Raw genomic sequence first — 24,605 nt, 5'->3', positions numbered from 1 at the left:
CAAAGTGTTACCACTAAGGAAAGTAGGCTTTCAACATATTAAAACTGTATTTTTTGGTGAGTAGTGAAAGTGTCTTTTTTATTTGTTAACTGTTTACTACAGTCGAGAGGCTGTGCTGTCGGGGATATGCGGGCAATGCCCGAAAAGTCTCATAGCGTTATGGTTAAGGAGAACTCTATGGACCAGAGCTAAGTCTAGTAGCCAGTGGCCACTACGGGTCCCGATGACGTCAGGGGGAGTGGCTGAACAAAGGACAGAAGAGACTCGACAATGGGAGGTTTGTAGCTTCACTCACAACTCGTTAAATAATGTGCTTATTTGACCATATATCTGGTTTCTTTTTGATGGATTCGCATTAGTGTTGTCTATCGGTTCAACTCATGAACACGGAAAAGACTAATAATACGTTGTGCAAAGTCCACAAGATTCATGTTTACGTCTTGAGGTTACAGTGTCATAAAAGTTTCTTAAACGCCACCCCACGAGCAGTGTGTGTGTGTCTGGATGCCCTTGTTGACACTTCAAATCCAAGGAAACGCACAAGCAAATGTATCGTTAATTCTCTACATTGCAACTGTAGCACGTTTGTTTTATAACTCATTCATGACGTAGTTATCATCACGAGAGAGCAATGCATGTTTTTTCTCAACATGCATTGCTGGTTTACTACGGGTCCTTTTTAATACACTAAAGCAAGCCTAGCCTTGGATCAAGACTATCATAGATGTATTTGATCTATTTTCACATTTGCATATCTATGATAGCCTTGGGTCAAGCCTATCATAAATGTATTTAATCTATCTTTACATTTGCATATATTATACATATGAAAGCTAAAGTCAGACTCGATCAAATACATATATGATAGTTAGTCTTGATCTAAGTCTAAAGCAAGCCCTATAGCATCATCAAATGAAATCTGTATGAATATGAGCTTAGCTGATCATCGTGGACATTTTGTGAACGAAAAGCATGTGGACCTTTTTCCATGTTAACTTTTTTTTGACAGACAGCTTCCGTGACCAGCTGCTGGAGGACAACGGGTTCCTCAAAGCTGACCGCAGACTGGACACAGATCTGGTGGACAAACTCATCCTGCAGCTGAATAGGATCTACCCTCAGATCCTCACAGACAAGGAGGCCACCAAAGTAAGTGTGATCCATCCTGAATATCAAACAGCTTCTTAGGGGTTTTTGCTTCTTCTGTCAGTGTCTCCGTTGTTTTGCACCAAAGATTCTGTAAAAAAAAAAAAAAGAAGTTTGGTAAATAGGCTTGCTTCTTGTAGGATGCAGCTCTTGAGCATCAGCATAGTATGTACGTTTTGCTATTTTAAAATCTAACCAACTCAGACTTATAAAAAAGACAAACTGGGTAATCATATTGTATTGTGATTATATAAACCTATTTCAGTGTGCAAGTAAAGACAACTATTTGTATGGACACCACACGCAAAAAATAAAATAATAATAATTTAGCAAAAAATGCATCAGGCATTTGTATGGTGATGAATGGTTTGCTCTTGGGTGTTGGGTTGCCAACTACCTGAAATTAAGGGACAGATGGCCGGGCGTCCTTTATGTCCTAGAAAAATAAGGAACGCCTATATCTCACTGTACATATGTACAATTCTTGTATGTTATATGAACCACTTGATCCCCAGCATCCATATTCTGGGGTAATATCCACAAATACCAGAACCACAAGCTCGATTGACTTATTTCTGGTGAAGAGAGTCAACTCAGGTCCAGTTTACTCAGTCTAGAGGAAATAAGTGGTTATAACCTGTATTATAGTATATGTACAGTATATGAGCTGTTTGAACTTGTGTGTCATTGATTGATTCCCCAAAATAAGGAACAAAGTTTTCCCTTATCAGTTAAATAAGGGATTTTTAGTTTCCAAATAAGGGAGGGACGATTCCTTATTTCAAGGGACGGATGGCAACCCTAGAACTTGTGTGGTTGTCCAGTTCAGGGACTTGGACGTGCCCACCAGTGTTCGGCTGGCAGAGCTCCTGACACACCTGCAGGGAAAAGGAGACGAAGCTTGTCGAGAGTTCTACAGAGCGCTCCATCTGCATGTGGAGGACGTGTACTTCAGCCTGCCCACACGCCTCCGTCTCAGAGGTCAGTCTCTACAACTCCATGTCCTCTGTACCCATTATTTTTCTATTGTTATCCTATTAAGACCTGCTGGCCGATTCTACAAATGTCTTCTAAATGTGGATTCTATGTTTCTAACAGTTTAAAAAAAAAACATATGTTGCTATATCAGTCAAACTTTTTCATGTCAAGGACCCCCAAAATTATAGGCATTTGGCCGCCGACCCCCATCTGTTTTTTTTGGGTGCCAGGGACCCCCAGAAGCAAAGATTTGAGTTAAAAATGGTCACTTAAAAAAAAAAAAAAATATATATATATATATATATATATATATTATTATTTTTTTAGCTCAAATCTAAAGTATGGGTATATGGGTTAAACCCTATATACTTAACCGGGGTCAGTCAGGGGTCTATCAAAATCTTATTTCTTTCTCTCTTTACCAAATTTCTCCAAGACAAATAGCTGATCTACAAGCTCTACGTGTCGCAGCGTGTTGTGAGCTTGTAGATCTGCTATTTATGCTGAATGTACAGTAACCCTCATGACATTCCCAGAATACGAATGCTAGGATTGAGGTTAACAATTTATTAACAGTTATTCAATATAAAATAGATATGCGGACGTTACAATGTACAATAGACTATAATTATACATAGTAAAATGTGTGTGATCTTTGGAGTATTTTTGGGTGTACAATAAACTCTTGGCCTGTCTTTGCTTCAGATGCATCAACTCCATTGACACAGCCAAGTCTCTGCCAGCCGAGATATGACCTGAATGACAGAGGTAAGAGAGGAGTGGGGAGTCAGGACATTGTTGATTTCTATGCATGAGTTGTGAGTAATACACAGCAAAATCCTGGTCACAAGTGTAAAGTATTATGTTGACTCTGCCACGTTCATCTCTTTCTTTTTCCAGATCCTGTGTTCTTTCTGAGCTGTTTCAGTGTTGCTGTAGGAATGGCCATATTATACTACTACAGCGGTACGTCACTTTTCTTTCTTTCTTTGGTTCTTTCTTTCTTTTAAACACCTGATGCCATGTTAGTGTCGAAATCAGATATAGTCATCAGTTATAGGCATTTGAATAAACATTGTTCCAATTAATGCTGTTCATTCCCTGTTTCCCCCCCTGTAGAATCTAAACTCACCGGTGGCTACAGAGCCCTTGGCATGGCAGCTCTGGGTCTGGGCAAAAAAGCTCAGGAGGTTCTCATATGGTACACAGAAAAAACCCTCACAAAACAGTGAGTGTGTCCATCATCACAGCTACTACAGGAATTATCCCTCTGAATGGTACCAAGACCAGGCCACCACAACACATCATGAATTCAGAGGTTGATTCATGCATTTGTACATAATTGTCTATATATATCGTTATGCTTTGTTAATCTGAAAGGGAACAAGAAAATGCACTTTCAGATTTACGTTTTGCACCATTCTCATTTGATATTTCAGGTCTAGATACTGTTAAAGTCACAGTTACACATATGACAAGTATGTAATGTTACATATGGGTTAACTAGTCTTGCATAGCCAGATGATCAGACATGTCCGTTTACTAATATGTCTAGGCCCAGGGCAATCTAGAGAAAACCACTGCCCGCTGCCTTGAAAACCAATCCTGAGACCGTCCCAATCTGAAGGCCTGCCCCAACGTCTTTGCATAAGTTTCCGTGAAGTGTTTTTACATTACCAAAAGGTTTCCACTAGCCAATTCAATACATTTAGATGTCACCAGTCGTATCAGTAGGCGGACATCTCTGATCATCTGGCTATATGAGGCTATGGCAGGGGTCTTCAACAGGGGGTCCTCGGGACCCCTAGGCGTCCTCAGAGCTACAATAGGGGGTCCGCCAAATCTTTGTGTGATAGGATTTCGTTTTTTTACATTAGCCACTTGAACACTAGAATTCCTTTTCTGAGGGGAACATTAGCCGAAAATAGCTGATCTACAAGATCTCAACGCCTCGCGCTGCGAGGCGTTGAGAGCTTGTAGATCGTCTATTTTTGGCAAAGAGGCTATAGGTGTACAGCTAGGGGGTCCTTGGCCTGAAAACGTTGAAGACCCCTGGGCTATGGGATAACTGTTTTTTCTTCTTCCAATTCCAAAGTGCATCAAATAAAGCAGCATTCCAATCACCACCATTTGAAAAGAAAACCGCGATTGTATAGATAATATGAGATAAATATATATATATATATATATATTTGCAACACTTTCAAAACACATTTTAAAACAACCAATAACCAGCATACCACATTTTATGACATTGAAAAATAAAAGTAGAGATCCTGTGTGCTTTTGAACAGAAGCTTCGGTACAGACCATATTTGTAAAGGTGGTGATGTGAGGCATAGATCATCTTAATGTGTCCATTTCTTTTTATCTGAGGGTGTACGAATGTAACCATTTGGGTACATTGAACACACAGAGGTAGATTAATTACTGATAAATAATGAGAGGTTTTGTTAGAATACGAGGGCCCTCTCCTGGCCAACACGGGTATCTACATATCACTCTTATTACATCGTTTGCTCAGCGATTGTTTCGTTTTGTTTGGTTCTTTATCCGTATAAAAGACTGGACTTTTGACGAACCAGCTATGATTGTCGATAATGGCGACTGTAAACGTTCTAGACGCGTCTCCATCGTTACATTACCGCAGGGACGTAATCGGCGCATGCGATTGGTCCGACCGAATCAAATTATGCAGGCGTCGCGCGGTGCATTGTGGGTGAGTTGCGGACGAATATAAGTAAATGACACATTAAAACTAAAAGGACAATAATGATGGTGAATGTTTTACAAAGATAACTAATGTAAACTGGTAATATGATTAATTCTGGCGTTTTGAATATTTATAAAATCGGAATGGCAACCACAGGTGAGAGTGCCTGGGAGAACACGACGTATAAGTAGTGGGGTCGACCATCTCGTTGTCGTGTTGTATGAAAGGAGAGAAGGTTAGCACTCCCCTTGACAAGGATGGAAGAGGTCCTAGTGGCCTTCAACACATATACGGTTAAGGCATTGCCACCTACTTCGTGGCATCTCTAACCAAGTTTTTTTTTGGTATCTGTAATCACTTGTTTATGAACCACTTATAGGCCCTGTTTATACTTAGCCATGCGGCGAAAATAGCCGCTTGTACATCAGCTATTTTAGATTTTTTTTTTGTTATGAGTTTGCCCCAAATAGGGAGGCCATGGTTAATGTGGTTGATGTTTGCGGTATTTATAGTAACAACTATATTAAAACGTACGTTATTTCACCATGAAAACTTAAAAAATAGGAAAAGGTGCAAATCTGACACTGACTCCTACTACTGTCTGTACCTCATTCTGTCTGATGAGAGCAGATGGGCCATTGCTTGGTTTAATAAATATTTATAAGGGATTATACAAATATGACAGTTGGGATATTATTTTAAATTGGTGCATAATATACAGTACAATGTTAGTGAGTCTGTATAGACGTCACATTCTGTGTACTGAATTTAAAGAATGCCTTAGATCACAAGTGCCATGATATGTGACAGTACAATAAATAATGGATAACCAAGACAATGAAAACAACTTGTATTGTGTTTTGTCGTTTTATTTACAAACATCATTGGTCTCAAAATGGTCATTTTCTTTACAGTGCAAAAGATTATACAGATTATAAAGCTGGGCAAATAAATTGGTCCTTTAAAATGGTGAACAGAACACGTTTTCAACATAGACAGTATACTGGTCTTAGGTTTACACTGTTTAAAAAAACTAAACAGATAATGAACTATATTTTTGCATAGAACTCGGCATGCATTGAACTTAGGTTTGAGAACTGTAAACACTGAACAGTAAAAGCTTTGACCACTAGAGTGTAGCATTGTTCAAAATAAAGCTGCTTTATCAGGTAACAAGGCCTCATCTAAGGCAGTAGGATTCCTGATGCTGTCAACGCTACAGCTGCAGTAACACTGAAGGCCTTGAGCCAGAGCCCATGTAGACAAGACACACACTGGTCCAAAGTACAAACCTCACTGAGAGGTGAGTTCTACTAGTCAAGTGCTTTGGGAATCAGTTGTGATGATTAAAACAATTACAAAAAGTATATTTATGCAGTTCAGAGACACTAGAACTGGGCAGAGTTTTTAAGGCATTCATCAAGATGGTAGGCTAATCGAATGCTTATGATATGTAGATAATACAAGGCCTTAAATAAATTGCATATTTTGTATAGAGTATCATAAGAGTTCTCATATGAGGTAATAAAATTATCTTATAAAAAACAAAAACAAAGCTTGGATATCCACTGAAGGGTAGGTGCAGCACCAACGAAAATCACAGGCAATTTGAAAATAACATTTTGCACACTGTGGCTTAAAGGGGCAGTCAAACTTTTATTTGATTAACGTTTTGATTAAAACGTCTTCCTCACAATCTGAAGACAACTTTTTATTTGAAACGTTAATCAAATAAAGCTTTGCGGGACTGGTAGCCCTTTAAGCCACAGTGTGCAGCACTTTTATTTTTGAATAAAATTGATCATTAGTACATAACATTACATAAAAACTGAACCAATAGAATGCCTGTATGCAGTGGTGTAGTGGTATCTGGAGAACTGGGTATACACACATTTTGCAAAGAAAAAAAAGAGTCTTTTTGGCAGATGACTGAGTAAAATACAAACAAGGTACTCTTTGATCAGGGTGATAACGTTGATGCACAAAAACATGACAAAATAAATAAAAGGAAAAATAAAAAGGCTTTATTTGTGACTACTGTCACCCTGATGATGGCCAGTGTGCCGGATGCTTGTGTTTTAATCCTGGCTATGCATTAGTCATCGTACAAATAAAGCCCCGTCCCTAAGGATAACCATAGGTATGTATGATATAGCCTATATCATAACTGAAGAAAGTATTATGTAGTTGTGTAAAGAGGTAGTGATATGTGCTCAAGGAATGATCTTTAATATGACTCATGGAACACTCAGGTGCTCTTGAAGAAAATGGCTTTGAGGTCATGCTTTAAAAAAACCCTCAAATCTATCAAAAGTATTTCTTGTTTCTACTCTTTGCAAGAGTAACTTCGGTTTGTCTCCAAAAGTGGAGAAGAGCAGCAACAAGAAATACTTAGATTTGAGTAACAAAAAAACTTTAACAAAAACCTTTCTAACAAGACAACGACAATGATGATATACTTTATTAATAGCCAAAGGGGTAATTGATATTGTCACCAGCACAGAAACCCATTAAAATGTCCATCAAAACATAGGATCTGTGTTTAAAAAAAGTATATTATCATCATCATCATCATCATGTGCTAATTCTGTTGTTAACATCCTTAGTTGGTATTGTTTTGTAGTGTTTCTTCCAAATCACACTAAAAAGAGATGAAAAGAGAAAGTGCAATGATTTGAGCTGAGAGCAGTGTGTGTGTGTGTGTGTGTGTGTGTGTGTGTGTGTGTGTGTGTGTGTGAGATGCTGTGGAGCGAGAAAAATGCTAATTATTTTCTTGACTTTTCCACAGCTAGTATCGATATTCAAACTGTTTCAAATCTTCAGAATCACTATGTAACATTTATATTTGTGACAAGACTAACTGATTGCTGTAAACGTAGTACCCACTGAAAACGGAGTGGTTATACAGCATACAACTTTGTATACCCTCCACTACACCACTGCCCTTTTGCAAAAAGAAGTCGACTATAAATCAAATCATGAAAGGACTTGATGGGCACATCAAAATCCTCGTTTCATCCTTTAGTTAACTGAGAATGTCAGAGCTGGAGACTTGAGGGAGCCTGGATCTGTCGCTCAGAAGTATCACACAATAACAGCTGCGCCTGTTTCAAGACACACAGTTGTCAAAAAATGGTGCCCGTAATTTATGAATGAAGACAAGAATTGTCCATATACAACAATGGAATGCACTGATCCCCACCTGTTTGAAATGTTGATCTGAAGGCAGAGTGGTCATTGGGGAGCAGCTGGTCATGAGCTGGAAGCGTTGGAAGTGCCAAAGGCTGTGATGAAGACGTTGACGACGACTATGATGAATACAAATGCCGTGGCGACGTTCTCCATGATATTAAGCCTGTAGTGCATGCTCTCATCATTCAAGTTCCACTTCACTTTGGAAAAAAAAGACAAATGGAAAGTCAGTCAAATTCAGCTTAGTCACAATATTGTCCTCAATGACTAGAAATTAGCCAGAAGAGGGCGCTACAACAGAGCTTACCATAGCAGAATTTCTTGCGGATGAGATAATAGACTAATCACTTCTGAGTCTTCTAACATAAATGAACAGCATGTTGGCATGTGTTGCCCTCGAGTGAATATCTGTCATGGTAATTCAATGACATTTACATGCCTCGCTGGTCCAGAGAAGAAAGATGTGAGAACCAGGTAGAGATGGACAGGTTTTGCATGTTTCATGGCATGCACCACCTTAGAGCTGACACATACTACACAGCATGTCAACAACATGAAATCTGCGTGTAATCGTAACCTGTTCCTCTTTGCCGCTGTCACAACTCTTCTAGTATTTCACCATGACAAACCAAAAGTAGAAAAAATACTTAGTGCAGAAGTATACAAAATCAGTACCTGGTTAGCAGATAATATGTTGCCTCTCCATCTTGGCAAAACAAAGTCGATACTCTTTAATGCTAAAGAAAGAGTATCGACTTTGTAAGTGACCCGACTTTGTAAGTGACCCTGAAGTTACAGCCATTGGAAAACGTTACATAATCAGACTGCATATTCGACAATAATCTATCTGGCGAGAGTATGGCACTAAAATATCTCAAAGGTGACTCAAAAAGTAAAACTTCTCGCCAATTCACTGACAGAAGAGCTTTGGAAATCTTGGCAGTGGCAATGTCGTTTTGATTATGCCTGCACATCCTGGTACAATAGCATCCCTAAATCCTAAAGAAAATAAGCTGCATAAATCTCAAAATAAATAATTAGGTTGACGCTTAAACTCCATCCCAGAACTCATGTCCTCCCTGCTAATTTCAATGGCCTCGGGTGGCTCAGAGTGGAAGAGTTTCCGAATAATGTGGCTCCCATTTATGCAATTACATTTTAAGGTTTGGTGATGTTCATAGCTCCTCCACCAGAGGAAGCTCCACAGACTTTGTACCATGCAACAACAAAAAACAACTATGTGAAAGCACTCTTTTTTTATACTAGTCTACAGTCTACACAGCAGTCATGTGGAATCAGGTCAATTAGCATTATTGCTAGCTTCAAGTCCTCCCTAAAGTGCTTACTTTAGGCACGACAGCTGGTCCTGATTAAATGTTTTTTTATTTGTTTACACTACTGCATTTATTATCCCTTCTAGCCCCCCACCTATGACCAGGGGCGCGACTAGAAATCCTGGGCCCCTTAATAATATTAGCAAAACTGACACATAACATTTTTGTTAGTAGCAGAAATGTATCATATAATTATACAAATCACATATTACATATGGCAGGGATGTCGAAGCCTTTTTTAAACGGGCCCACATTTGATAATATGAAAATACCATAGAGTTAAAAATAAGGAAAATACCGTAGGACCAACTGCACCTCCTGTCAGGGCCGCTTCTCCCTACACGCACACTACGCAGGTTGCGTGGGGCCCCGCCTACCCGCCGATCAAAGGAGCCCCCTCTCCGCCCTCTCCCTTCAGCAGAAAATAACGTGCATTACTGCGTTCACATCAGCGCAGGCTGCGCAGCGCTGCTTGTCACCCTAAAACCGAAATAAAGTAACCAAAAAAGTAACTTTATCCGCGGGAAACCCGGAAAAAAATCACCACGCGCGCACAGCATGTGTCCCGTATCATGCGTAGAGCCCCTGTGGAGTCTAAAGCGGCACTGCCTCCTGTTATACATTTCTTTCCAAAACAAACTGTTTCATGTAGCCTCCAGTGCAATAACAATTGTCTTTTGTTAAAATTGCAGTGTAGCCAAATGTAATCCACTCAGGTATGAACAGGTCTGTACAACACAATCAGCCTATCTTTCACATAATGAGAATCAGATAACAAGTCATAAGTCTTATGGACTAGCAGTTGTTCAATAACCAAACAGCCAATTACAATGCGCCTGTCCCTCTAGATTATGGGGTCTAAACAGTTGCCTCGTTCCTCACGGTTATGGGATTGATGTCTCTTAGAGTAAGAAACACAGCTGTGCCTTCGGGTTAACAAGGTAAACACTCACTTGTAAACACTTTGCAAGTTGTTTTTACTGGCGACAAGAAACAAAATGCTACACAGCGCAACTTAAAACATAAGCAAAATCACCAACACTATGGACATACAAGAAAAAAATAGGTTCTTCCTATCTGCAAGTATTTTAGCCTGGCATCTCTGGCATGTTCCAGCAGAACTTCTGTCTAGTTCTCAGCTTTCTGCTGTTGTGTTATGGCAGAGTGAGCCAGAGAGCACAATTATTTGATTGTATTATGTAATACACATGACAATAAAGTTGAACGGAACTGAACTGAATCTTTCAGGATCCCCCCCCCCCCTTTCCCCGCCCCTGCCTATGACACAATCCCTAATCCCTATGGCCGTTATAATAGAGAGAACACAGGAAATTGGAAACAGCTGAAAGCAGAGGGAATCAACAAACAACTCTTCATCTGTCTCTTTGGCTCCTCACACTCAATGGCTTTCTCTGTCAGGGAAAGATAAAGTCCGTGTGGACAGGGGGAGGAGGGGACCCTTCACTCTATGACAAGATAAACTCTGAACTAGCATGGGGACATTTCTACAGAGAGTTTTACCCAGAAACTCAAATATTGACCACTGCAACCGATAGTTTATTTACAATGTAAGATTATACATTTTGGGAGAGTGAGCTTTGAATGGGCTTGAGAATTAGTTTTAGGATAGTGCCTGAGATTATATATTACATTATTAATACTATCATGGCATGGCTGTGTTAACTAGTTCAGCGGATAAACACGTTTCCAACTCAGAGATAATACAAGAACAGTCCTCCACGTCAGATGATTACATTTGGAAATCACAGAATTCCTTAATACCAGTGCTGTCGAGTGACTCATATGATATCATGCCACTGATCAGTAAAGGCCATGTGACAGTCAAGTCCCCAAAGTGGACACGAATCACTTACATTTTGCATAATGTCCCAGGAGAAAACTCAATGCTTAGATCCAGCTACTGAGGAAGGCAGAGGCCAATACAACTTAATTATTCCTTGAGGGCAATTAAATTTAGTGCACCAATAAAACAGACAGGAAACAGACCATCTTTTTCTTTTTCATTTCTGAGTATGGATTGTCTTGAGTTCTTTGATATGGAGTGATCCAGCACTAGGTAGATTTTTGGGGGTGAGAACACTGACTTCTAATTAACCACTTTGGTATACTTCGTCGTACCACAAATCGAGAAAATTGTCAGTCTACAAACTCAAACCTGTACCGATGTGACATACCGATGTGATATATTTTTGAGTATTTCAGTCATAGCTTTACTCTTTTTACATACAGTAAGCATATGAATAACAATGTTGCTAACTAACAATGAAATATAAATGTTGAGGAAAACATACGCTACCCAATTCCCTAGCCATCTTTTGTCGCCATTTCATCACCCATCTACAATAGGCTCTATGCACAGCAGCCATATTGGGAATGAATTGGGCCCCTTCCTTACTTCCTTCACAGGTGTTACCAATGTTACTAATTAAGGCTCTGTTCCATTTAGTGTGGCACAGTGGTTGTCTTATTTTCAAGGACCCCCATAACTCTCAGAGTTGTACACTCTCAGAGTTACACACCCACCATAAGGGGCCATTTGGGAACCAAAATGGAGTGTTTCTAGTGAGCCAAAATGCACGATATCAGCAACCTGACCAGAATGGAACAGAGCCTTCATTAGTATCATTGGTAACACCTGTGAAGGAAGTAAGAAGAGGCCCAATTTCTTTCCAATATGGCTGATGTGCATAGAGCCTATTGGGACACTAGGGTTCATGTGGTTAATTTCCCACCCTGCACTGTACTGCACCGTACTCACCAATAAAGATCAGCAGTACTCCCACCACCACCTGAAGGATGAGGGAGATGCTGATGAGTGTGATGAGGGGAACATAGAAGGTAAACTCTGGTCCTTGCTCCATCACAGCCTTCAGCTGGGACGCGTTGGCCATCAGCAGGGCCACGTCTAACATGCTCTCTGCTGCACTCTTCTTGTTGGCATAATGGTTCATGTTCAGTGGACCTCGCTGACCCGGCCAGCGGCTCCGCCGTGGTGGAACCTGAGCAGAGACACTGGTGTCAGTACGAAACCCCCCGCAAAAAAACAATGACATTTGTAAAAATTTGGGGCAAGTGAGAGTTGTGACCTTTGACATTCACAATCCATTTTTAGACTGAGAAGGTTTTTCGTCATGTTTTAAACTGTATCCTACCTAGGGCAAAGCAAGGCAAGAGTATTTGCATAACACAAATTCAAATTCAAATATACAAGTCCACAACACGCTGCGATGTGACATAATACAATTGTGAGCTCACAACGCATCTCTTGATCACTTGTAGATAAGCTATTTGTGCTTATCTAGAACAAAGTCACCTGTAATGACATGCCTAAATTGGGTAGCCTGGTAAACCCCCCTCCCTCCGGAAATCTCATTTGCATTTGCTGTGAAACAAATGTGTGTCGCAAGCTTCTTCCATTTGACGGTGTCAGGTTATAAATTGGGGACACCAGGTTGAAAGTGTTTAACAAATTGAATGGCATTGTATATCAATGTTTTACATTTAAGGATTTTACTGCACATCCACAATCTACAGCATATTGAAAATACGATGACAAAAATTTTTTAATTAAATATTGATAGATGGCACAGCTACAGAAAACCTGGACTTGATATTGAGCACACAAAAATATATCCCTAATTTCACTTGGTATTAAATTGTAATTTGGGTTTAACCAGAACTGTGCAATCCATATCCCCCACAGTAATGATTTTAAGGAATTGAAAGTGTTGAGTGGTAGCCTGGCTCCAGACCATAAACCACAGGGTGGACTGTAGTCAGGCTGGTTTAGTGGTGGAATCTAAAGAGGAACAGTTTGTTTACAAGAGTCCTGAGTCGTCACAAAGTGGTTTTAAGCAAAGAGAAGTCAACCCCTTCTGGAAGGCATTATTTCCGCTTGACCTGGGTTACAACAAGGTCAGAAGGGAAGTCTCCACCCATACGGTGTGACACGGACAGGAAACAGACTGGAAAAGCTATTGCCAAGATTCTTGGCGGTGTACTGACACTGTCATAGTGCTAAAAATGTAGTGGCATGGAAAGGCAAGGAGAGCAGGGAGGGATCTCATGTGACACTCAGTCATTTGTAAACACAATAATCTACACAATAGGTATTTGTGGTACGTGCTTCCTTTCACTGGAGTGGCGAATAGAGGAGCCAATTTCTATTCCAAAAATGTCATACCGTAACTAAATATATTACATCACACAAAACCAGTGGTGTAAAGTAACTAAGTACATATGTACTCAAGTACTGTACTTAAGTGCAATTTTGAGGTATTTGTACTTTAATTGAGTATTTCCAATTTCCAATACTTTTACTTCTACTCCACAACATCTCAGAGGCAAATATTGTACTTTTACTCCACTACAATTGTTTGAAAACTTTAGTTACTAGTTACTTTTTGTAGTTTTTGATTATTATTACAAAATATACATTAACCACTTCAGCCCTATATACATTTCGGCCATTTGAAAATAGCCGATCTACAAGCTCATTGTGAGCTTGTAGATCTGCTATTTGTAAAAGATTTGTATCTATATTTTAGACATTTTGAAAACTTGTGAAATGGGACATTCTGCATGATGAGTACTTTCTACTTTTGGTATTTAAGTACATTTTGATACCAATACTTTTGTACATTTACTCAAGTACATTTTTTATTCCGGACTTTTATTTGTAACGGAGTATTTCTACAGTGCAGTATTGATACTTTTACTTGAGTAAAAAATGTGAGTACTTTTTCCACCACTGTAAATAGATTCACACAAACCCCTAAAAAACAAACATTACCAAACCTTACATCACAGAGCAAAGCCCCAAATGAAACCCAAACATTACCAAGACCACTCTCCCCTTTTGCCAGAGTAAAGCAGAGCACTGTATGTTTCTTTTGGGTGGAGCTCGGTCTACAGTACCTCTCTAACAAGGACAGCCTTGTGCCCCAGGTTGGCATCGTGTAATACTGAGGTTCTGCTGTGCATGCTTTCCTCTCAATCTCTGACAACCTGCCAGACCACGGCAGAGAAACATGTCCTTGTGGTTGACCAACAGGTGTGTGCACAGTGAAATCGTCAGTGTTCATTTTACTCTGAGAGGGTTCAAAATGGAACCTATTTGTACCCTCTCAGATTTACAAATGGCTAAAAAATATATATAGTATTTTAGTGTGTGACATTGTTGCTGTGTTTTGTTTCCCAAATTGAATTGGAGAGTTTCTCTTTTTTAAGCTTGGTGGATTCTTAGTTTATATTTTGTCTTAATTTATTTGCCATCACTGTCAGCTTCACATCTGTGATTGATGTACTGATACTGCTGTCACAGTAAAGAGGCTTTACAATATCAGATCTTTTTTTCTTTTTGAATCTTTTTTTCATAATATTAGCACTATTATAGGCGGCCTACATTATTTATGTATTCATTTATATTATCAATTGATAACATGACACCCTCATAAGAGTTTGCTTAGTAAATCATATAATATAATATAATAAATCATAATATACATAATAAATTATAATGTGATCAGTGAGTTCGAGGTACAAACTCTTTGATTTGGGAATTTGATCATATTGATTCAGATATGCTAGTTGTTCTTTCTACATTTGGTGCCAACCATGAGTCAGTAATAAGCCCTGAGCATTGCGTGGACTGACCCTGCACATGCAAGACACAGGTTTAACATAAACAATGAGGAGAATCAACAAACATAGAGCTGAGTTAGAACAATAATGAGTAGTTCTTCTATGCCATCGCTTTGGACCGCCCATGGAAAACTAAGCAAAGCCAGCTGGGAGGTCAATTGTGTAGAAAACCAGTATTGATATTGTCGCTGTCGGGTGGAAACCTTGTATGTCCAAAACCGTACCTTTTATATTATTATTTTAAAAACATTTTAAAATTGAAAATAGCCGATCTTCAAGCTCACAACACATGGCGATGCAATGCGTTGTGAGCTTGTAGATCTGCTATTTTCATTACTTTTGTGCGACACTCTTGTATGATAAAGGCATTAATTTAGGAAAAAAACATAAAAGTTGAAATATGGTACATGATACAAGGTTTCTGCCCGACAGCAACGATATGCAGCTTTACTTCTTTCAATTATATGACAATGTAATGTATGAGTTCTGACCCATCACAAAGTAGACAGACAGTAGTCATTCAATTCTATCCTCTTTTCACACAAATATGCTTTATAAAATCTTGTCTAGGTCTTGTATTTCTATGTGTCATGTTCATGTTCTAGTTTTCATAGTTCTATGTTCACGTCTTCCCCAGCTGGATGTCATTTGTAATCAGCCCTAATGTACTGTATATATTAGTCTTGTTCCCAAGTCAGTCCTCCTTTTTGGGATGTTTAGTGTTTGTGATTGTGATGTCTTTCTCTGTTTATCTGTATTAAAACACACAATAGTGAGTTTTGAACTCTACCTGCCCCGCTTTCCTGCTTTTGAGTTCTCACGACACCAGTACATAACACTGTGCTTCCTCTGGTGACTGCAATTTCCCCAGCAGGATCAATCTATCTAGGTCTATCTATTAGTAACATTTGTTCTATACAAACAATTATATTATTGTCATTATTAATATTATTAGCCAATTACACTGCTACTCCATTTATAATTGTCCACAATGTGATTTCACATTCAATAACATGGTTTCTGGTTTGTACATTTCTGTTGTATTTTAATGTGAAGCACAGTTAAATATGAAATGTGCTATTAAAATAAAATGGACTTGAGTAGTCAGTGTCAATAGGTGTTACGTGTATTGCTTATAGGGGCATTTGTGCGTGGTTGTTTTTTTTCTCCCCACTGCCCTCTGCCCTCTCTGACCAATCCTCCCCAGCTATTACCCTCTAAATCCCTTGTGTTGCCGCCCATCTTCCTTTTTCCCTCCTGCCATGCTTCCACTAGTCTCTAACACAATAGTTTCAATAGTTTTTTCAGTCCTAACCATATTCAGTTCTGCAACATTTCTTGAATAGCCAACTGTATTACAAGGAAGGGTAGATTAGTTTTGGGGTACCCTTTACATTTTTACACACGTAGGTGACTGTTTCTGTTATTTTACACTAGGATAGGTGAGTGCCACAGGTTGAAATTTCTGTTTGTATTTCTTTCTTTTCCTTTATTTATTCAGGGAAGCTCATTGAGAGCAAGCTCTCTTTTTCAAGGACGCCCTGATAACAGCATATAAAACACATACATAATGAAAAACAATAACAAACATTTGAATCACATTACAATGTCACAGATGCAAATAAATATATATATATAAACACTTTATCATATAAAATACAGTGATGGGTGAGATAATCATCGCCAGTAATAAAACGTAGGGCACACTGCTTCAAGAGGCTTCAGTGTGGAGAGTGAAGCATGCATATACACTATACAGCACATCACCATAGTCAAAAACAGACATTATTACAGATTGAATAATAGTCTTTCTGCTGGAAAAAGAAAAACAGGACCTGTTTCTGTAGAGGAAACCAATCTGTCCTCTTAATGTTTTGGTTAGGTTCTCCACATGAACCAACCTTAAATGCGAGCTTGTAGGCTAGTAGCGATACTAAAAGTGGGGTCTGGGGACCCCAAGGAGTCCTTGAAGGGCTTCAAGGGAGTCCCCAGCACTCATAGTTTTGAACTAAATTGGCCTAGATCTGTACTACAAGAGTGTACAAATGGACACTCTTGTAGTTACAGAATGTACAAGAATGGACAAATTTGTACATGAGGGGGTCCATGACCACAATTTGCTTATCAAACTGGGGTTCCTTGAATTTAAAAAGTTTTGAGAACCCCTGGGACTAGTCTATATCCAAATAGAGAATCTACCCCAACCTGAAGAATTCCTTTATCCATGTTCAGAGTCAATAACAGGCAGCTGTTTCATACAGTTTCTCTCCATATCTAAGAGACCCTGAGCTCCTACACTATTATAGATCTTGTTTATCTCCGTTCGAAAGGGAGTCTGTCTCCAGATATTCTTTTTGAACATTTTAATGAACTAAATATCCCCTTTGTACAACATTCAAGGATGAGGCCAGCACAAAATGTTTACCCCATAAGATGGTCAGATGGTCAGTCAGATGGTGTATAAGATGGTCAGTCAAAGTTCCAGTTCTTAAATGAACCATTGATTATGTTTTGGCCCACCATCTAATGACTAATGACTGTCCCGAGGCCAAACGTTCTTGCCGACGACCCCTGATCTGTTAGCCCAAGTTACTTTTGAATAAAACTCTCAGTTCACTCAAACATCTGTCTTGTTTCAATCAGTAATTTGGGTACATGTTACTGTCCCTCCTCCCTAGACCACCAACTGGGACGTAACAATAGGGAATGGGATTCTTTGAGTCGTCCAGGAGATGTAAACAGTCAAACGTTGACTTTTGCTAACTGGAGTGGGATGGTTCTTCTCTCATCCACCACGTTGCCAGACATGAGAAAGCACTTCTACACACCTGATTTAATTTCCCACTCATGAATAGTCTCAGTATATCACTAGCCTCATGACACACTGAGCACCTACTAATCTGTTCAATTTACTGCCTGTTTCCTTTGCCAGCAGGCAGCTTCCCATTGAGATAATCTGTTTTCTGTCTAATCTCCTGTGTTCTGGAATCCGGATCCTTGATTGTTGTCTGGATTTACCAATACTCTTTTCCCCTGTGTGCCTTAGCCTGATCAGAGAGATTACCTGCTCTTTGGACCTGAACCGTTTGCCTTACCCCTTCAAAACGGAATCCCCCAAACGGTCCTATTGATATCCTGACCCCCTCCTCGCCCCTTTGACCACGATTCTAGCCTCACCTCATTATAACCTCTCTCCTGTTTCACTTGTTTGTTAAATAATCTGGATTTGTTTTCCCTCTCTCTTTGCCTCTGTGTGCCTGCATTTGAGTCTTATCTTGCTCCTCGCCTGACAGATTAGTAGGCCAGTAGGCCATTAGTATGCCTCAGCAGGCATTCCTGACAATGCCCCTCAGAACCTGTCTGACTTGGGTATACAGGTTGCCTTTCTGGGAAGACATGACCAAACCATCCAAGAGCTGCAGGTGTCCCTAGTGAATCCGTCAGCGACAGTACAATAGCTCTCCATGTGCCTGCAGTTCAGTCCCATCAGTAATTTGCCTATAAAACTGTTCTTTATTTGCCAGGGGCAATTCCTGTAACTTTATCACTACGTATGGACCTGTGTTATTAATCATTTAAACCCTATACACTTTGTTGACCGGGGTCCCCTGGGCTTTATACCTGGTCCCCTACCTTGTTACCTCTACACCGAATCTCTTTGTTGAAAATAGGCGATGTGCAAGCCCACCACGTGTTGCGTTGCAACACGCTGTGAACTTGTAGATCTGCTATTGACCTTGTAGATCTGCTATTTTGTAATTGCCTATTTTCATTGAATGTTTGCCTATTACGATACGGACAGAATAGGGACACTAGGGTTCACGTGGTAAAAAACAGGGGAACTCCCCCAGATCCTGAGAACTTACAGTTTTTCACAATTGTTAACACACGTTTCTCAAAACAATAACGGCTTTCTCAAAACTGCACACCAAAACTGCAAATCTCACACACAACATGCTAAACCCTACTCTCCCTTTGCAAAATGACACTTTGCCATCAAATCTTTTAACTGTTCACAAAATGGAACTCGTGTTTTCATTTGGTACACACAGCCATATTTTCAAATGACACACACAACATGCTAAACCCTACTCTCCCTTTGCAAAATGACACTTTGCCATCAAATCTTTTAACTGTTCACAAAATGGAACTCGTGTTTTCATTTGGTACACACAGCCATATTTTCAAATGACACACACAACATGCTAAACCCTACTCTCCCTTTGCAAAATGACACTTTGCCATCAAATCTTTTAACTGTTCACAAAATGGAACTCGTGTTTTCATTTGGTACACACAGCCATATTTTCAAATGACACACACATACCATTCATTGAGTACACACAACTAAGCATGTGCTGCACACTACCAAACATTTACAGCACACTGCAGGGCAAAATTGAAAACACAATCATAGAAATGGAACACACCATATGAATGACATTGACAATTTCTTTTGTAAAATGACTCAGTGTAGGCCTACTTTTTTCATAGTGAAACATAAAACAAAACACAAATATGCAGCCAAAAATGTGTTATTTCTCTATATGATTTAGGCATCATGCCTCCGGTTCATGTCTGGTCAGAGGGCCATCCACATCATAGGCAATGTTCTCCCTGTCCAAGCAGCGTTGGAAGAAACGCCTCGAGTGGCACATGAAGCCCTGACAGACCTCAACAGTGACTAGGGACTAGGGCGATTTTCACGATTTTTGTATAATGACATTTTTCGATTTTGAATTGGAAAAAAACATATTTCACTAATCGAGAATCGTTTGTTTTGAAAATAATCGGAAAATAATCGGAATCGTGACCCCAACAATCGGAATCGAATCGAATCGTGAGATAGCAGAAGATTCACACCCTAACAGTGACGTCGCCACAAGCCTCCTCCATGGCCTGGAGCAATGGGACCCCCGGCTCTGTGGGTTCCGTTCATTTACCCTCCACCTCCAAGCTCAAAAGAACTCCTCAATGGGATTCAGGAAAGGAGAATAAGGTTGAAGGTACAGCACGGAAAAATGTGGGTGGTTCTGGAACCACTCACGCACTGGAGCAGCCCGGTGGTGCAAATTGCTCACCAGACCTGAATGTTTAAAGATTTGACTATTTGTGTGTTGTAGGTTGAGGCTTTGAGATTTTATGTGAGAAGTGTGTGCAAAAACTGACATATGTGTAGTGTTTGGACAACAAGGTGTGTTGTAGATTGATGCTTTGAGATTTTATGTGAGAGGTGTGTGCAACAACTGAACATTGTGTGTAGTGTTTGGACAACATGGTGATAATGTGATTGACATCAGAGTGTAAAGAAGGAAAGTCAGAGTCTAATTCAGATAAGGGAGTGCGAAGTAGTGCCAAATTGGGTGGAGCGATTAGTCCATGAAGTTAAGGTTGTGAAAATTGTGCCGAATCTTCGCTTTTTGTGTGTTAACAATTGTGAAAAACTGTAAATGTAGTAGAGCTCTTAAAGGTGCATGCAGAATTGGCTGCCAACATCCTCCTTCCTTCCACTGTTCACTGATATCTGGATTAAACACGAAGATTAACCCATTCAATCCGGGAACGCATCTGTGTCATTTTAGATTTTTCTTTGGCTATTCAAAAATAGCAGATATACAAGCTCATAGCGTGGCACTCTGTGCACTAAATCTTTGAATATATATACATTTTAACTCAGATCTTTGCTTCTGGGGGTCCCTGGAACACAATAGTTTGACATGACATGAAAAAAGTTTGAGAACCGCTGATATTATAGCAACATAAGGCAAAAAAAAAACATTTGTAGAATCCTCAGATGCAAAGATTTGAGTTAAAGATGTTTGCTTTAAAAAACATATAATATTCAAAGATTTGCACAAATGTTCATGATTTTTCAAAAAAATATATAGCCCAAAGTATAAAATAGTGGTTATAACTAAAAAATCTTAAATGACACAGTATGCGTTCTCTGATTGAATGGATTAAGGAGAGTCTGGAGTCTGGACAAAGAAAAGCACTTTACCAGACTGCAACAACTGCTGTCAGTTCCTAGCAAGATATTCTGCAAGATCATCATGCACCGAATGACATCAGACATGACATATTGTGAGATGAACAAACAAGCAGGAGTTGGGGAAGGCAAACAATGCACATACCAAAGCTTCGCTCTAAGGAAAAATCTATAACAACTATACATAAACTTCATTGACTTCCAGGACCTTGAAGCCTCGGGAAGAACCTCAGAATTGATGGTATTCCCTCTTATCCTCCAAGCGTTTTACAACAGCTTTTTTCCTTTTCCAGCACTGTATAGGTGTAAACAACACTGGCAGCTTTGCATTAGAATCTGGACTCTGCCAAGTATAATATCAACATTATTATTCAACTAACCTCACCATACACATGGTCATAACGAGCATAACAGAAGATCAGGTGAGATGAATGTGATGGACTCTCTATTCCATTCCTGAAGTTTTTGACTTTGCTAATGATCTAGCCCTGATCTCACAAACACACTTATAGGGGAAAAACAGCTAGACTCTCGTTCTATAGACAACACGTTGCACTGGTGATCATAAACTGCAACAAAACCACAGTCCATACCAAATACATCCAACATTACAGATATGCCAGTGGACATGGACTGGACATGTGCTCTGAATGGAAGCAACAGCAATTCCCAATGTTGCATTACATTGGACACCACAGGGTAAATGAAAGAGAGGGAGGCCCAAAATAACATGGTACAGGGCCATTGAGAGAAAAACATCACCCAGGCACCAACTAAAAGCTGGAGAACTACAAAGAAGGCCAAAAACAGACAGACGTGGGGGGATGTTGTTGCTGCCTCCCTCTCCAACATAGAATCAGTTTTCACCATTGTTAACACACAAAAAGCACACAAGCACACAACACACAATTTGCACCCTTCGCTTCATGTAACTAATTGCTCGACCCAATTTGGCACTACTTCACACTCCCTTATCTGCATTAGACTCTGACATTCCTTTTTTACACTCTGATGTCAATTACACATCACCTTGTTGTCAAAACACTACACACAATGTTTACAGTTGTTGCACACTTCTCACGTAAAAGCTCAATCTCAGCATCAACCTACAACACACAAATATTCAAATCTCTAAAAATTCAGGTCTTGTGAGCAATTTGATGACCCACAGCGGATCGCTTACGTTGTCATCTGGGACAATGTGAGCTTCCACCGGGCTACTCAAGTGCGTGAATGGTTCCAGGACCACCCACATTTTCCCGTTCTATATATACCTTCCACCTTATTCTCCTTTCCTGAATCCCATTGAGGGTTTTTTTTTCAGCTTGGAAGGTGGAAGGTATATGAACGGAACCCACAGAGCCGGGTTCCACTGCTCCAGGCCATGGAGGAGGCTTGTGTCAGTGTTGCGGCCTGTGAGGGCTTCATGCGCCACTCGAGGCTTTTCTTCAACGCTTTCTCCTTCTTACAAAAGTAGAAATGGCTAATTCTCCAGAGTCATTGTCATTCATATGGTGTGTTCCATTTCTATGATTGTGTTTTCAATTTTGCACTTTAGTGTGTTGTAAATGCTTGGTAGAGTGCAGCAAAAGCTTCGTTGTGTGTACTCAATGAATGGTATGTGTGTGTCATTTGAAAATAATGTCTGTGTGTACCAAATGAAAACCCAAAAATCTATTTTGTGAACAGTTAAGAGATTTGATGGCAAAGAGTCACCTTGTGAAAGGAGTGTCAGGGTTTAGCATGTTGTGTGTGCAGTTTTGAGAGAGCCGTGAGAAACGTGTGTTAATGGTGAAAAACTGTAAACAAAGTGTAACAGGACATTATTATTAAATTATACAAGCTTCCCCCTCCAAAAAAACTAAACAGTCACATAATTATGTGGACAGTGGGTTCATGAACCACTTCCCACTACAGCTCAAATATGGAGTAAAATTGTGTGTGTGTGTGTGTGTGTGTGTGTGTGTGTGTGTGTGTGTGTGTGTGTGTGTGTGTGTGTGTGTGTGTGTGTGTGTGTGTGTGTGTGTGCGCGTGTGCGTGCGTGCGCGCGCGTGTGTGTGTCTGTGGACTGGACATACTCCTCACACTATAGCTTGGTATTATAAACAATCCTATTGTAAATCCTAATACTTGCTGTATATGCATCGATGAATTAATAGTCAGGCAAAAATAATAACTGACTTATAACTGATAACATGTGCATTGAAATATTTGTGGGCCGTTGTGGAGGATTCATGATGTACTGCCCAACAATAGCCCAGGCTAATCTGCCTTCATACCATTGCAGGCTTTAGGGGGAATTATCAATGAAAACAGGAGGGGGTTGGGGTCTCTGTGAACAAGCGTGTATTACCACAGTGCTACAGGTGGAATTTCACCCATTTGCTAAATCCAATAGGCCCACAATTAATTGATATAAGTATTCTAATTACAAAGCCACTTGATGAATGGATTCCTTAGGTGGTAAAAATGAATGACCTTAGTTAGGCTATAATTACCTCTTTATATCACGAATCTGACACCCAGTGCATACTGTAGATAAGCAAAGGGTAGGCTACACACTCCTTACGTACTAGTGTAGGCTAACTGAAGCACAAAGTTATAGTTACTTTTTAACTTTTGGTAAAACATTCACAATAGCCTCGGATAGTCTAGTGCCTTAAATCGACCACCAGGCTCTACTTATGTCCCCAAACTATTAGAATACGGTAAAACAAACACATTCAGTTTAATACTCATTCATGGTTATACTTATTCAGTGAGTAACACCGGTCTACTGGCCGACCGTCATCTTCAAACGGTGAAGATGGTGATGGCTGATCTGCATGAGAGGCTGATATAGTCGCTGATTTCCAGCATTTCTCGCATGTTTGCGACGGGTAGTTATGTGAGAATTCGACTTACGCCGGATGAGGAGGACATGACTTAGTCATATGAAATGCACAGGGCAGGCAGGGACGGCACCGTGCCCTTTGTAACGGGATCGGTGTGGTGTGGGTTCAGTTATATCTTCTTACCTCGGTCTCGCCGTCGTCTCGGTCAGCATCGCCGTTCATTTCCACGTTTTCAGATGCCATCTTCGTTTAAAGTTGTAATACAATGTGAGTGAATGCCGCCAAAGCTGTTGCAGTCTGTCTGCGCCAGTGGGTTTGTAAGTCGACGGTCCAGTGGGCAATGTTGCTGTGACAAGAAGAGGAGAGGCTGTATAACATTAACTACCGCCCCTCAAACATGGGGGACGTTGGTCCTGACTATCGGGATGTACTGTAGGCTACTGGCTACCACACGTTATTAGTTTACACTGAAATGATTCGCAATTTCGTAGGTTAGTAGTTATTACGCGGTATTTATAAACACATGGTTCCATGCTGTAAGCAGCATCACAAGCACTTAAATATTGATGTTAGTGTGTGATTCCCATTTCCCACCAGAACAGCACGGTTTAGTTGGGCTAATTAGTACCACCTTGCGTATGTTTGTGGGACAGCAGCTTCTATGCTGGGACATAAAGTAACATTCACAGCCATGAGCCTAATCAATATTTTTTATTTTTAATGTAGGCTACATTTTTATAGATTATTTTGTTTCT

At 39.9% G+C, this 24,605-nt stretch overlaps 2 protein-coding genes across 2 annotated transcripts; one reads left to right on the top strand and one right to left on the bottom strand.

The window, feature by feature from the left end:
* The first annotated feature begins 193 nt into the window (after positions 1-193).
* Positions 194-5,695, top strand: card19 (caspase recruitment domain family, member 19). The gene is made up of 6 exons (XM_084062124.1): positions 194-277; positions 1,010-1,149; positions 1,971-2,127; positions 2,830-2,892; positions 3,025-3,090; positions 3,244-5,695. The coding sequence occupies exons 1-6, from the start codon at positions 271-273 to the stop codon at positions 3,354-3,356; spliced, it is 546 nt and encodes a 181-aa protein (XP_083918250.1). The 5' UTR covers positions 194-270; the 3' UTR covers positions 3,357-5,695.
* A 1,878-nt stretch (positions 5,696-7,573) lies between these two features.
* Positions 7,574-24,171, bottom strand: ninj1 (ninjurin 1). The gene is made up of 4 exons (XM_084062125.1): positions 24,034-24,171; positions 12,143-12,383; positions 8,040-8,229; positions 7,574-7,941 (listed from the first exon to the last, which is right to left on the bottom strand). The coding sequence occupies exons 1-3, from the start codon at positions 24,091-24,093 to the stop codon at positions 8,090-8,092; spliced, it is 441 nt and encodes a 146-aa protein (XP_083918251.1). The 5' UTR covers positions 24,094-24,171; the 3' UTR covers positions 7,574-7,941; positions 8,040-8,089.
* Between the last annotated feature and the right edge of the window lie 434 nt (positions 24,172-24,605).

This window comes from Gymnoscopelus microlampas, assembly GCF_963454915.1.
Source record: "Gymnoscopelus microlampas genome assembly, chromosome: 7".
NCBI lineage: Eukaryota > Metazoa > Chordata > Actinopteri > Myctophiformes > Myctophidae > Gymnoscopelus > Gymnoscopelus microlampas.
This window is presented reverse-complemented; position numbering and strand designations above follow the sequence as displayed.